The following is a 15,000-nucleotide window of genomic DNA, read 5'->3' as shown; positions in this document are numbered from 1 at the left end:
CTATGGACGTCTCTCTGGAAGAGGGAGAAGGGGGGTTGATGAACAGCATCAGGGTAGACTTCTGTATTGGCTTCCCTCCACCTCTGCTTCCCTCTGGGTCCCTAAGGGCAACTGTAGTGCTTGAGGTGGACTTGTTTGGAGTCAAGAACAGAGCAGAGTTGGGCCTGTCTATCCTGTCCATAGATGATTCTAGAAGGTACTGGGAGGGAGGGGTACTATGGAGTGATTCCACAGAGTTCTTGTTTGAATTCATGGCTCCTTGTTGCCACGGGGATTGTTGCCACGGGGATGTGTGTCTGTACACTCCCTCTGTGTAACTGTGTCTGTACTCTGACGGCCTACTGCTGCTTCTGATCACACCTCTGGCATCCTGACCTGGGCTGTAGCTCTCTCTGTGCTCGGTCACTTTTATGACGGTGGCTTTTCTCCTGTGAACCGCCGTGCCCTGATCATTTGGTTGGTCACCTGACACAGATGAAACAGGGCTCTGCCTTCCGTTCAGTCGGTTGACAGGTTCAGAGGTCATCCTTCTGTGCTCGGTCACTTTGACTATGGTGGCGGTGGACTTTCTCCTGAGGGTGACAGGGGTGGAGCTGGGGTCGTTGCCGGTGGGGTCGTGGTGATGGACCTGGTCCTGCTGGGTGACAGAGGTGCAGGTGGTGGAGAGTCTGGCCTGGTTTGTGTGGTAGCTCTGGGGCCTGGGGGTTTTATAGCCTGGGACCCTGGCCTCGTCGCAGTGGTAGCTCTGGGGCCTAGGGGTTTTATAGCCTGGGACCCTAGCCTCGTCGCAGTGGTAGCTCTGGGGCCTGGGGGTTTTATAGCCTGGGACCCTGGCCTCGTCGCAGTGGTAGCTCTGGGGCCTAGGGGTTTTATAGCCTGGGACCCTGGCCTCGTCGCAGTGGTAGCTCTGGGGCCTAGGGGTTTTATAGCCTGGGACCCTGGCCTCGTCGCAGTGGTAGCTCTGGGGCCTGGGGGTTTTATAGCCTTGGGCTCTGGCCTCGTTGCAGTGGTAGCTCTGGGGCCTAGGGGCTTTATATCCTGGGACCTTGGTCTCGTCAGAGTGGTAGCTCCTAGACCCAGGGAGGCTTGCCGTCCTGGAGATCTTCTTGGTGGCAATGGTAATGGAGGAGAAGGCTGGTGTAGTTGTCTTCAGGACGATGGTAGCACCTGTAGTGGTCCCAGGGGCCGGGGGTAATACTACCCCAGCAGGAGAAGTTTGTGGAAGACAACTTGTTCGTTTTTGTAGAGAGGTTGCTCTGTAAGGCTCTGAGCTGGTTCTATAAGGAGTTAACTCAGCGTGTGAGGGTTTCTGTTGGACGCTGTTTGTCCTACATAGAGGGTTGTTGCTCCTGTACGGTGCAGATTTGGTTGCAGAGAGGGTTATCTCAGTGTGTGAAGGATTATTTTGGACTGTTGGCCTGATCGTCCAGGGAGAAGACGTTTGGAAGCTGTTGGTCCTGTGTAGAGAAGATCTCCAACAGGGTTCTGAGTCTGAGTCATCCCCAGATTGGATTCCAGGAGACTGTGAGCTGGTCCCATAGGGTGGAACCTCAGTGTGTGAAGGCTGTTGGTTGTTGCTGGTTGTCCTGTGTAGAGGGCTCTTCCTGGCAGGCTCTGAGTTAGTGTTAGCCCCGGGGAGGGAGTTGTTAGACTGGGTAGGAGTCCCACTACCACTGAGGTGGGATGTTGTCCTGCTAGCCCAACTTCTCCTCGGATCCTGCCAACCTAAAGACCTGTTGTCCCTCTCCCTTGGGACTGAGCTTTCCTTGCCTGAGACCTGTGGGAAAGGAGAAGAAGAAGAAGATGAAGAAGAAGAAGAAGAAGAAGTAGAAGAAGAAGCAGAAGAAGCAGGAGAAGAAGAAGAAGCAGAAGAAGAAGACGGAGACGAAGATGAAGAAGAAGAAGAAGAAGAAGTAGAAGGAGAAGAAGAAGCAGAAGAAGATGAAGACAAAGAAGAAGACGAAGACGAACACGAAGAAGAAGAAGAAGAAGAAGAAGAAGAAGAAGAAGAAGAAGAAGAAGAAGAAGAAGAAGAAGAAGAAGAAGAAGGATAATAATGTAGATTGGGTGTCTTCATAATGTGTTAAACCACTATCTGTTTCAGCTGTCTTCATAATGTGTTAAACCACTATCTGTTTCAGCTGTCTTCATAATGTGTTAGTTAAACCACTATCTGTTTCAGCTGTCTTCATAATGTGTTAAACCACTATCTGTTTCAGCTGTCTTCATAATGTGTTAGTTAAACCATTATCTGTTTCAGCTGTCTTCATAATGTGTTAGTTAAACCACTATCTGTTTCAGCTGTCTTCATAATGTGTTAAACCACTATCTGTTTCAGCTGTCTTCATAATGTGTTAGTTAAACCACTATCTGTTTCAGCTGTCTTCATAATGTGTTAAACATCTGTTTCAGCTGTCTTCATAATGTGTTAAACCACTATCTGTTTCAGCTGTCTTCATAATGTGTCAGTTAAACCACTATCTGTTTCAGCTGTCTTCATAATGTGTTAAACCACTATCTGTTTCAGCTGTCTTCATAATGTGTTAGACCACTATCTGTTTCAGCTGTCTTCATAATGTGTTAAACCACTATCTGTTTCAGCTGTCTTCATAATGTGTTAGACCACTATCTGTTTCAGCTGTCTTCATAATGTGTTAGTTAAACCACTATCTGTTTCAGCTGTCTTCATAATGTGTTAAACCACTATCTGTTTCAGCTGTCTTCATAATGTGTTAGGTAAACCACTATCTGTTTCAGCTGTCTTCATAATGTGTTAGTTAAACCATATCTGTTTCAGCTATCTTCATAATGTGTTAAACCATTATCTGTTTCAGCTACTTCATAATGTGTTAAACCATTATCTGTTTCAGCTGTCTTCATAATGTGTTAGTTTATCACCATAATTATAGAATTGTAATGTTGTACCAAGAAAAACATTGTTGTTGCTGTGGTTGTTGTTGTTGTTGTGGATGTTGTTGTGGTTGAGGTTGTTGCTGTGGTTGTTGTTGTGGTTGAGGTTGTTGTGGTTATTGTTGTGGTTGAGGTTGTTGTGGTTGTTGTGGTTGAGGTTGTTGTTGTGGTTGATGTTGTTGTTGTGGTTGAGGTTGTTGCTGTGGTTGTTGTTGTGGTTGTTGTTGTTGTTGTGGTTATTGTTGTGGTTGTTGTGGTTGTGGTTGTTGTTGTTGTGGTTATTGTTGTGGTTGATGTTGTGGTTATTGTTGTTGTTGTTGTGGTCGCTTTTGTTGTGTTTGTTGTTGTTGTAGTTGTTGTTGTTGTTGTGGTTGTTGTGGTTGATGTTGTTGTGGTTGTTGTGGTTGTTGTTGTTGTTGTGGTTGTTGTTGTTGTTGTTGTTGTTGTTGTTGTTGTTGTTGTTGTTGTTGTTGTGAATGTTGTTGTTGTTGTTGTTGTGGATGTTGTTGTAGTTGTTGTTGTGGTAATTGTTGTTGTTATGGTTGCAGTTGTTGTTGTTGTTGTTGTTGTTGTTGTGTTTGTTGAAAGCCAACTCTGCCTTTCAGTGGTAACTAAAGCTTGCTGTTTGTACTGCTATCATATGACAGCCTCTCCCCATGCTCAACAATGGCTGATTGGTTTCTCTTGTCTTACTAACTTGGGGCATTTCATGTGGCACAATAACTGTGTGTATCTGTGGCTCTCTGTTTGTGTCAGTGGTTAGTACTTAAGGCTTCTGCTTCTTTGGCTGTCATATGACTGCCTCTCCCCATTCTTAACAACAGCCCCAGCAGCAACCAGAGCCAGCTGACAGCAACCAGAGCCAGCAGACACCAAGCAGAGCCAGCAGACACCAAGCAGAGCCAGCACACACCAAGCATAGCTAACAGACACCAAGCAGAGCCAGCAGACACCAAACAGAGCAAAGAGACACCAATCAGAGCCAGCACACAGCAAGCAGAGCCAACAGACACCAAGCAGAGCCAGCACACAGCAAGCAGAGCCAACAGACACCAAGCAGAGCCAACAGACACCAAGCAGAGCCAGCAGACACCAAGCAGAGCCAACAGACACCAAGCAGAGCCAACAGACACCAAGCAGAGCCACCAGACACCAAGCAGAGCCAGCACACAGCAAGCAGAGCCAACAGACACCAAGCAGAGCCAGCACACAGCAAGCAGAGCCAACAGACACCAAGCAGAGCCACAGACACCAAGCAGAGCCAGCAGACACCAAGCAGAGCCGGCACACACCAAGCAGAGCCAACAGACACCAAGCAGAGCCAGCAGACACCAAGCAGAGCCAACAGACACCAAGCAGAGCCAGAAGACACCAAGCAGAGCCAACAGACACCAAGCAGAGCCAGCAGACACCAAGCAGAGCCAGCAGACAAAGCAGAGCCAACAGACACCAAGCAGAGCAACACCAAGCAGAGCCAACAGACACCAAGCAGAGCCAGCAGACACCAAGCAGAGCCAGCAGACACCAAGCAGAGCCAACAGACACCAAGCAGAGCCAGCAGACACCAAGCAGAGCCAACAGACACCAAGCAGAGCCAGCAGACACCAAGCAGAGCCAGCAGACACCAAGCAGAGCCAACAGACACCAAGCAGAGCCAACAGACACCAAGCAGAGCCAGCAGACACCAAGCAGAGCCAGCAGACACCAAGCAGAGCCAGCAGACACCAAGCAGAGCCAGCACACACCAAGCAGAGCCAACAGACACCAAGCAGAGCCAGCAGACACCAAGCAGAGCCAACAGACACCAAGCAGAGCCAGCAGACACCAAGCAGAGCCAACAGACATCAAGCAGAGCCAACAGACACCAAGCAGAGCCAGCAGACACCAAGCAGAGCCAGCAGACACCAAGCAGAGCCAGCACACACCAAGCAGAGCTACAGACACCAAGCAGAGCCAGCAGACACCAAGCAGAGCAGACACCACCAGCAGACACCAAGCAGAGCCAACAGACACCAAGCAGAGCCAGCAGACACCAAGCAGAGCCAGCAGAGCTAAAAGCCTATCCCCCTTCGGATGTGACAATGAGCTACTCGCTATCTGATCTTCAGAAACATATCCAGGCCTGAGCACTAAGAAAACAGTCCTGCGATCCAGACAGACAGAGTCAGAGGGTGTTGGTCATGTGGTGTATTGAGGCCCTGCGATAGCATCCTGTCTATGATACCTCTTCAAAGAGTATCTGTATTAATCCTACAGCACAGCCTTTACACAACCTACAGCCTGGGGTGGTCTAGTGGTTACTGGCGCTGCCTTCAGAACAGATACATGCCAGGTTTGAATCCCAACCCACACCCTTCTAATGCGTCCTCTCTACCTTCACTTCCCGTCTCTCTTCACTGCCTCTGGGCTGTTAGAACGGACATTGGACAATACATTATCCGTTATATGTACTGTATGTATCCCCTGAAAGACAAACATGTTCAGTCAGTTACCTGGTGTTGAGTACCGGGAGAAGGAGCCTGGTGTTGAGTACTGGGAGAAGGAGCCTGGTGTTGAGTACCGGGAGAAGGAGCCTGGTGTTGAGTACTGGGAGAAGGAGCCTGGTCAGTTACCTGGTGTTGAGTACCGGGAGAAGGAGCCTGGTCAGTTACCTGGTGTTGAGTACTGGGAGAAGGAGCCTGGTGTTGAGTACTGGGAGAAGGAGCCTGGTCAGTTACCTGGTGTTGAGTACCGGGAGAAGGAGCCTGGTGTTGAGTACCGGGAGAAGGAGCCTGGTGTTGAGTACCGGGAGAAGGAGCCTGGTGTTGAGTACTGGGAGAAGGAGCCTGGTGTTGAGTACCGGGAGAAGGAGCCTGGTCAGTTACCTGGTGTTGAGTACCGGGAGAAGGAGCCTGGTCAGTTACCTGGTGTTGAGTACCGGGAGAAGGAGCCTGGTGTTGAGTACCGGGAGAAGGAGCCTGGTGTTGAGTACTGGGAGAAGGAGCCTGGTCAGTTACCTGGTGTTGAGTACTGGGAGAAGGAGCCTGGTCAGTTACCTGGTGTTGAGTACTGGGAGAAGGAGCCTGTGTTGAGTCAGGAGACCTGGTGTTGAGTACTGGGAGAAGGAGCCTGGTGTTGAGTACTGGGAGAAGGAGCCTGGTGTTGAGTACTGGGAGTAAGGAGCCTGGTCAGTTACCTGGTGTTGAGTACCGGGAGAAGGAGCCTGGTGTTGAGTACCGGGAGAAGGAGCCTGGTGTTGAGTACTGGGAGAAGGAGCCTGGTCAGTTACCTGGTGTTGAGTACTGGGAGAAGGAGCCTGGTGTTGAGTACCGGGAGAAGGAGCCTGGTGTTGAGTACTGGGAAGGAGCCTGGTCAGCCTGGTGTTGAGTACCGGGAGAAGGAGCCTGGTCAGTTACCTGGTGTTGAGTACCGGGAGAAGGAGCCTGGTGTTGAGTACTGGGAGAAGGAGCCTGGTGTTGAGTACTGGGAGAAGGAGCCTGGTGTTGAGTACCGGGAGAAGGAGCCTGGTGTTGAGTACCTGGTGTTGAGTACCGGGAGAAGGAGCCTGGTGTTGAGTACTGGGAGAAGGAGCCTGGTCAGTTACCTGGTGTTGAGTACTGGGAGAAGGAGCCTGGTCAGTTACCTGGTGTTGAGTACTGGGAGAAGGAGCCTGGTCAGTTACCTGGTGTTGAGTACCGGGAGAAGGAGCCTGGTGTTGAGTACTGGGAGAAGGAGCCTGGTGTTGAGTACTGGGAGAAGGAGCCTGGTCAGTTACCTGGTGTTGAGTACCGGGAGAAGGAGGCTGGTGTTGAGTACCGGGAGAAGGAGCCTGGTGTTGAGTACTGGGAGAAGGAGCCTGGTCAGTTACCTGGTGTTGAGTACTGGGAGAAGGAGCCTGGTGTTGAGTACCGGGAGACGGAGCCTGGTGTTGAGTACTGGGAGAAGGAGCCTGGTGTTGAGTACCGGGAGAAGGAGCCTGGTCAGTTACCTGGTGTTGAGTACCGGGAGAAGGAGCCTGGTGTTGAGTACTGGGAGAAGGAGCCTGGTCAGTTACCTGGTGTTGAGTACCGGGAGAAGGAGCCTGGTGTTGAGTACTGGGAGAAGGAGCCTGGTGTTGAGTACTGGGAGAAGGAGCCTGGTGTTGAGTACTGGGAGAAGGAGCCTGGTCAGTTACCTGGTGTTGAGTACTGGGAGAAGGAGCCTGGTGTTGAGTACTGGGAGAAGGAGCCTGGTGTTGAGTACTGGGAGAAGGAGCCTGGTCAGGTGTTGAGTACCGGGAGAAGGAGCCTGGTGTTGAGTACTGGGAGAAGGAGCCTGGTCAGTTACCTGGTGTTGAGTACTGGGAGACGGAGCCTGGTGTTGAGTACCGGGAGAAGGAGCCTGGTGTTGAGTACTGGGAGAAGGAGCCTGGTCAGTTACCTGGTGTTGAGTACCGGGAGAAGGAGCCTGGTGTTGAGTACTGGGAGAAGGAGCCTGGTCAGTTACCTGGTGTTGAGTACTGGGAGACGGAGCCTGGTGTTGAGTACTGGGAGAAGGAGCCTGGTGTTGAGTACTGGGGAAGGAGCCTGGTCAGTTACCTGGTGTTGAGTACCGGGAGAAGGAGCCTGGTGTTGAGTACTGGGAGAAGGAGCCTGGTCAGTTACCTGGTGTTGAGTACTGGGAGACGGAGCCTGGTGTTGAGTACTGGGAGAAGGAGCCTGGTGTTGAGTACTGGGGAAGGAGCCTGGTCAGTTACCTGGTGTTGAGTACTGGGGAAGGAGCCTGGTGTTGAGTACCGGGGGAAGGAGCCTGGTCAGTTACCTGGTGTTGAGTACTGGGAGGAGCCTGGTCAGCCTGGTGTTGAGTACTGGGAAGGAGGAGCCTGGTGTTGAGTACTGGGGAAGGAGCCTGGTCAGTTACCTGGTGTTGAGTACTGGGAGAAGGAGCCTGGTGTTGAGTACTGGGAGAAGGAGCCTGGTCAGTTACCTGGTGTTGAGTACTGGGGAAGGAGCCTGGTCAGTTACCTGGTGTTGAGTACTGGGAGAAGGAGCCTGGTGTTGAGTACCGGGGGAAGGAGCCTGGTCAGTTACCTGGTGTTGAGTACTGGGGGAAGGAGGCTGGTCAGTTACCTGGTGTTGTAGTACTGGGGAGTAAGGAGCCTGGTGTTGAGTACTGGAGACCCTGGTGTTGAGTACTGGGGAAGGAGCCTGGTCAGTTACCTGGTGTTGAGTACCGGGAGAAGGAGCCTGGTGTTGAGTACTGGGAGAAGGAGCCTGGTGTTGAGTACCGGGGGAAGGAGCCTGGTCAGTTACCTGGTGTTGAGTACTGGGGGAAGGAGCCTGGTGTTGAGTACTGGGGAAGGAGCCTGGTGTTGAGTACTGGGGAAGGAGCCTGGTGTTGAGTACTGGGGGAAGGAGGCTGGTCAGTTACCTGGTGTTGAGTACTGGGGGAAGGAGCCTGGTGTTGAGTACCGGGGAAGGAGCCTGGTGTTGAGTACTGGGGGAAGGAGCCTGGTGTTGAGTACTGGGGAAGGAGCCTGGTCAGTTACCTGGTGTTGAGTACCGGGAAGGAGCCTGGTCAGTTACCTGGTGTTGAGTACTGGGGAAGGAGCCTGGTCAGTTACCTGGTGTTGAGTACTGGGAGAAGGCCTGGTGTTGAGGAAAGGCCTGGTGTTGAGTACTGGGGAAGGAGCCTGGTGTTGAGCCTGGTCAGTTACCTGGTGTTGAGTACTGGGAGAAGGAGCCTGGTGTTGAGTACTGGGAGAAGGAGCCTGGTCAGTTACCTGGTGTTGAGTACTGGGGGAAGGAGGCTGGTCAGTTACCTGGTGTTGAGTACTGGGAAGGAGCCTGGTGTTACCTGGTGTTGAGTACTGGGGAAGGAGCCTGGTGTTGAGTACTGGGGAAGGAGCCTGGTGTTGAGTACTGGGAGAAGGAGCCTGGTCAGTTACCTGGTGTTGAGTACTGGGAGAAGGAGCCTGGTGTTGAGTACTGGGGGAAGGAGCCTGGTCAGTTACCTGGTGTTGAGTACTGGGGAAGGAGCTGGAGGCTGGTGGTTTGAGTACTGGGGGAAGGAGCCTGGTCAGTTGGTATTGAGTACCGGGAAGGAAGGAGCCTGGTGTTGAGTACTGGGGAAGGAGGCTGGTCAGTTACCTGGTGTTGAGTACTGGGGAAGGAGTCTGGTGTTGAGTACCGGGGAAGGAGCCTGGTGTTGAGTACTGGGGAAGGAGCCTGGTCAGTTACCTGGTGTGGTGTTGAGTACTGGGAGAAGGAGCCTGGTGTTGAGTACCGGGGAAGGAGCCTGGTCAGTTACCTGGTGTTGAGTACTGGGGGAAGGAGCCTGGTGTTGAGTACTGGGGAAGGAGCCTGGTGTTGAGTACTGGGAGAAGGAGCCTGGTGTTGAGTACTGGGAGAAGGAGCCTGGTGTTGAGTACTGGGAGAAGGAGCCTGGTCAGTTACCTGGTGTTGAGTACTGGGAGAAGCCTGGTCAGTTACCTGGTGTTGAGTACTGGGGGAAGGAGTTACCTGGTGTTGAGTACTGGGAGAAGGAGCCTGGTGTTGAGTACCGGGGGAAGGAGCCTGGTCAGTTACCTGGTGTTGAGTACTGGGAGAAGGAGCCTGGTCAGTTACCTGGTGTTGAGTACTGGGAGAAGGAGGTGTGGTCAGGAAGCCTGGTCAGTTACCTGGTTCTGGGAGCCCCAGCCTGGTGTTAGTACTGGGGGAAGGAGCCTGGTCAGTTACCTGGTGTTGAGTACTGGGGAAGGAGGCTGGTCAGTTACCTGGTGTTGAGTACTGGGGGAAGGAGGCTGGTCAGGAATCCACCTGGTTCTGGAGAAGGACAGTGTTAATGCTGGTGTTGAGTACTGGGGAAGGAGGCTGGTCAGTTACCTGGTGTTGAGTACTGGGGAAGGAGGCTGGTGTTGAGTACTGGGGAAGGAGCCTGGTGTTGAGTACCAAGGTTAGGCTGGGTTGAGTACTGGGGAAGGAGGCTGGTCAGTTACCTGGTGTTGAGTACTGGGGAAGGAGCCTGGTCAGTTACCTGGTGTTGAGTACTGGGAGAAGGAGCCTGGTGTTGAGTACTGGGGAAGGAGCCTGGTCAGTTACCTGGTGTTGAGTACTGGGGAAGGAGCCTGGTCAGTTACCTGGTGTTGAGTACTGGGGAAGGAGCCTGGTCAGTTACCTGGTGTTGAGTACTGGGAAAGGAGCCTGGTGTTGAGTACTGGGGAAGGAGGCTGGTCAGTTACCTGGTGTTGAGTACTGGGAGAAGGAGCCTGGTGTTGAGTACTGGGGAAGGAGCCTGGTGTTGAGTACTGGGAGAAGGAGCCTGGTGTTGAGTACTGGGGGAAGGAGGCTGGTCAGGAATACCTGGTTCAGTACTGGGTTACAGAGCCTGGGTTGAGTACTGGGAGAAGGAGGCTGGTCAGTTACCTGGTGTTGAGTACTGGGAAGGAGCCTGGTCAGTTACCTGGTGTTGAGTACTGGGGGGAAGGAGCCTGTTGTTGAGTACTGGGAGAAGGAGCCTGGTGTTGAGTACTGGGGAAGGAGCCTGGTGTTGAGTTAAGGAGCCTGGTGTTGAGTACTGGGAGAAGGAGGCTGGTGTTGAGTACTGGGGAAGGAGGCCTGGTCAGTTACCTGGTGTTGAGTACTGGGAGAAGGAGGCTGGTGTTGAGTACTGGGGAAGGAGGCTGGTCAGGAAGCCACCTGGTTCTGAGCCCCACAGTGTTAATGCTGGGTTGAGTACTGGGGGAAGGAGGCTGGTCAGTTACCTGGTGTTGAGTACTGGGGAAGGAGCCTGGTGTTGAAGTACTGGTTCTGAGGAAGTGTTAATGCCTGGTGTTGAGTACTGGGGGAAGGAGCCTGGTGTTGAATCCACCTGGTTCTGGAGCCTGGTCAGTGTTACCTGGTGTTGAGTACTGGGGGAAGGAGCCTGGTCAGGAAGCCACCTGGTTCTGAGCCCCACAGTGTTAATGCTGGGTTGAGTACTGGGGGAAGGAGGCTGGTCAGTTACCTGGTGTTGAGTACTGGGGAAGGAGGCTGGTGAGAGTACTGGGAGCCACCTGGTGTCTGGGGGAAGCCCCACCTGGTGTTGAGTACTGGGAGAAGGAGCCTGGTGTTGAGTACTGGGGAAGGAGGCTGGTGTTGAGTACTACCTGGTGTTGAGTACTGGGAAGGAGCCGGTGTTGAACTGGGAGAAGGAGCCCGGTGTTGAGTACTGGGGAAGGAGCCTGTTGAGTCTGGGAGAAGGAGCCTGGTGTTGAGTACTGGGAGAAGGAGCCTGTTGAGTACTGGGAGAAGGCTGGTCAGTTACCTGGTGTTGAGTACTGGGGAAGGAGGCTGGTCAGTTACCTGGTGTTGAGTACTGGGGAAGGAGCCTGGTCAGTTACCTGGTGTTGAGTACCGGGGGAAGGAGCCTGGTCAGGAAGCCACCTGGTTCTGAGCCCCACAGTGTTAATGCTGGGTTGAGTACTGGGGGAAGGAGGCTGGTCAGTTACCTGGTGTTGAGTACCGGGGGAAGGAGCCTGGTCAGTTACCTGGTGTTGAGTACTGGGAGAAGGAGCCTGGTGTTGAGTACTGGGAGAAGGAGCCTGGTGTTGAGTACTGGGGGAAGGAGGCTGGTCAGTTACCTGGTGTTGAGTACTGGGGGAAGGAGCCTGGTGTTGAGTACTGGGGGAAGGAGCCTGGTCAGTAACCTGGTGTTGAGTACTGGGGGAAGGAGGCTGGTCAGTTACCTGGTGTTGAGTACTGGGGGAAGGAGGCTGGTCAGTTACCTGGTGTTGAGTACTGGGGGAAGGAGGCTGGTCAGTTACCTGGTGTTGAGTACCGGGGGAAGGAGCCTGGTCAGGAAGCCACCTGGTTCTGAGCCCCACAGTGTTAATGCTGGGTTGAGTCCACTCCACTTTCTCCACCTCTCCCTCTGTATGTCAAGAAAACAATAATAAACAACAATAACAACTTAAATCAGAAGGTTGCGTGTTTATATCACGCCGGGGTCATGTCATTTTAGGGGCGGCAGGTAGCCTAGTGGTTAGAGGGGGCAGGTAGCCTAGTGGTTAGAGGGGGCAGGTAGCCTAGTGGTTAGAGGGGGCAGGTAGCCTAGTGGTTAGAGGGGGCAGGTAGCCTAGTGGTTAGAGGGGGCAGGTAGCCTAGTGGTTAGAGGGGTAGGTAGCCTGGTGGTTAGAGGGGGCAGGTAGCCTGGTGGTTAGGGGGGCAGGTAGCCTGGTGGTTAGAGGGGCAGGTAGCCTAGTGGTTAGGGGGGGCAGGTAGCCTAGTGGTTAGAGGGCAGGTAGCCTAGTGGTTAGAGGGGGCAGGTCGCCTAGCCCTAGTGGTTAGAGGGCAGGTCGCCTAGTGGTTAGAGTACTGGGAGGTAGCCTAGTGGTTAGAGGGGCAGGTAGCCTGGTGGTTAGAGGGGGCAGGTAGCCTAGTGGTTAGAGGGGGCAGGTAGCCTAGTGGTTAGAGGGGAAGGTAGCCTAGTCGTTAGAGTAGCCTAGTGTTTAGAGGGGGGGGCAGGTAGCCTAGTGGTTAGAGGGGGCAGGTAGCCTAGTGGTTAGAGGGGCAGGTAGCCTAGTGGTTAGAGGGGGTTGCCTAGTGGTTAGAGGGGCTAGTGGTTAGAGGGGGTCAGGTAGCCTAGTGGTTAGAGGGGGAAGAGGTAGCATAGTGGTTAGAGGGGCAGGTAGCCTAGTGGTTAGAGGGGCAGGTAGCCTAGTGGTTTTGTAGATAAGAGCGTCTGCTAAATGACTTAAATGTAAATGTAAATGGTTAGAGGGGCGGTAGCCTAGTGGTTAGAGGGGAAGTGGTTAGCCTAGTGGTTAGGGGGCCGGGAAACCACCTGGTTCAGGTAGCCCCAGTGGTTAATGCTGGGTAGCCTAGTGGTTAGGGGAAGGTAGCCTAGTGGTTAGAGGGGGTCGCCTGGTGTTGAGAGGGGGCAGGTAGCCTGGTGGTCAGTTAGCCTGGTGGTTAGAGGGGGCAGGTAGCCCTGGTGGTTAGAGGGGCAGGTAGCCTAGTGGTTAGAGGGGCAGGGAGCCTGGGTAGCCTAGTGGTTAGAGGGGGCAGGTAGCCTAGTGGTTAGAGGGGAAGGAGCCTAGTGGTTAGAGGGGGCCTGTTGGTCCTAGTGGTCAGGGGACTAGCCTGTGGTTAGAGGGGGCAGGTAGCCTAGTGGTTAGAGGGGCAGGTAGCCTAGTGGTTAGAGGAGGCCTGGTTGCCTGGTGGTTAGAGGGGGCAGGTTGCCTGTGGTTAGAGGGGCAGGTAGCCTGGTTGCCTAGCCTAGTGGTTAGAGCCTGGGCCAGTGGTTAGCCTAGTGTGGTTAGAGGGGGCCGGTTGCCTAGTGGTTAGAGGGGCAGGTAGCCTAGTGGTTAGAGCGTTGGACTAGTAACCGAAAGGTTGCTGGATTGAATCCCCTTGCCGACAAGGTAAAAGTTTGTTATTCTGCCCCTGAACAAGGCAGTTAACCCACTGTTCCCCCGGTATGCCGTCATTGTAAATACGAATTTGTTCTTAACCGACTTGCCTCGTTAAATAAAAGTTCAATAAACCATTTTCATTTTAAATAACTTGTGTCACTGTGACTCATAAACACACCTTGACATTCCTCTGCCGACATCATTATTAAAGGATGTTGACGTTTGTAGAGCGATGAGGTTAATCGTTCACCACCACCACCACCACCGCCCTCTTCAGCGTCGAGTCATGAGAACATGGGTTCACACACACTGACAGATACTCTGACTGGCTGGATCTCAATTTGCTGTTACCACGGTGATAGGACGGTGAGGAAGTCATTGTAACAGGAAAACACAACCATACCCAAAAAATGGTTGTCACTCGTAACCGTCGATGATGTACACTATAAACCCTGTTATTGCTGATGCTACGTATTGGCCAATGAGAGGCTTTGAAGTCACCTGTCGGCCATATTGGAGCTCCTCAGAGGCCCGTGTTTAACCCGGTACCAGATTACCGTCAGACGAGACCCGTGTTTAAACCGGTACCAGATTACCTTCAGACGAGACCCATGTTTAACCCGGTACCAGATTACCTTCAGCTGAGACCCGTGTTTAAACCGGTACCAGATTACCTCCAGACGAGACCCGTGTTTATACCGGTACCAGATTACCTTCAGATGAGACCCGTGTTTAAACCGGTGGATTACCTCCAGACGAGACCCGTGTTTAAACCGGTACCAGATTACCTTCAGACGAGACCCGTGTTTAAACCGGTACCAGATTACCTTCAGACGAGACCCGTGTTTAAACCGGTACCAGATTACCTTCAGACGAGACCCGTGTTTAAACCGGTACCAGATTACCTTCAGACGAGACCCGTGTTTATACCGGTACCAGATTACCGTCAGACGAGACCCGTGTTTAAACCGGTACCAGATTACCTTCAACTGAGACCCGTGTTTAAACCAGTACCAGATTACCTTCAGACGAGACCCGTGTTTAAACCGGTACCAGATTACCTTCAGACGAGACCCGTGTTTAACCCGGTACCAGATTACCTTCAGATGAGACCCGTGTTTAAACCGGTACCAGATTACCTTCAGCTGAGACCCGTGTTTAAACCGGTACCAGATTACCTTCAGACGAGACCCGTGTTTAAACCGGTACCAGATTACCTTCAGCTGAGACCCGTGTTTAAACCGGTACCAGATTACCTTCAGACGAGGCCCGTGTTTAAACCGGTACCAGATTACCTTCAGACGAGACCCGTGTTTATACCGGTACCAGATTACCTTCAGACAAGACCCGTGTTTAAACCGGTACCAGATTACCTTCAGATGAGACCCGTGTTTAAACCGGTACCAGATTACCTTCAGACGAGACCCGTGTTTAACCCGGTACCAGATTACCGTCAGACGAGGCCCGTGTTTAAACCGGTACCAGATTACCTTCAGATGAGACCCGTGTTTAAACCGGTACCAGATTACCTTCAGCTGAGACCCGTGTTTAAACCGGTACCAGATTACCTTCAGCTGAGACCCGTGTTTAAACCGGTACCAGATTACCTTCAGCTGAGACCCGTGTTTAAACCGGTACCAGATTACCTTCAGATGAGACCCGTGTTTAAACCGGTACCAGATTACCTTCAGATGAGACCCGTGTTTAAACCGGTACCAGATTACCGTCAGACGAGACCC

General features: G+C 52.6%; 1 protein-coding gene across 1 annotated transcript in view; it reads right to left on the bottom strand.

Moving 5' to 3' along the window:
• LOC127923135 (uncharacterized) overlaps positions 1–15,000 on the bottom strand; it is a 27,476-nt gene that overhangs the window by 11,405 nt on the left and 1,071 nt on the right. Inside the window, exons 2-4 of the mRNA XM_052507062.1 lie at positions 13,763–15,000; positions 11,249–11,330; positions 1–1,777 (exon numbers count right to left, since the gene is read on the bottom strand). The exon at positions 1–1,777 is cut by the window's left edge and continues 942 nt beyond it; the exon at positions 13,763–15,000 is cut by the window's right edge and continues 141 nt beyond it. Of these exons, the coding sequence (XP_052363022.1) occupies positions 1–1,777; positions 11,249–11,330; positions 13,763–15,000 (3,097 nt within the window). The remainder of the gene's footprint in view (positions 1,778–11,248; positions 11,331–13,762) is intronic.

Source organism: Oncorhynchus keta, unplaced genomic scaffold (assembly GCF_023373465.1).
Source record: "Oncorhynchus keta strain PuntledgeMale-10-30-2019 unplaced genomic scaffold, Oket_V2 Un_contig_28512_pilon_pilon, whole genome shotgun sequence".
Classification (NCBI taxonomy): Eukaryota; Metazoa; Chordata; class Actinopteri; order Salmoniformes; family Salmonidae; genus Oncorhynchus; species Oncorhynchus keta.
Note: the sequence above shows the minus strand (reverse complement) of the source record. Positions and strands in the feature narration are given on the sequence as shown.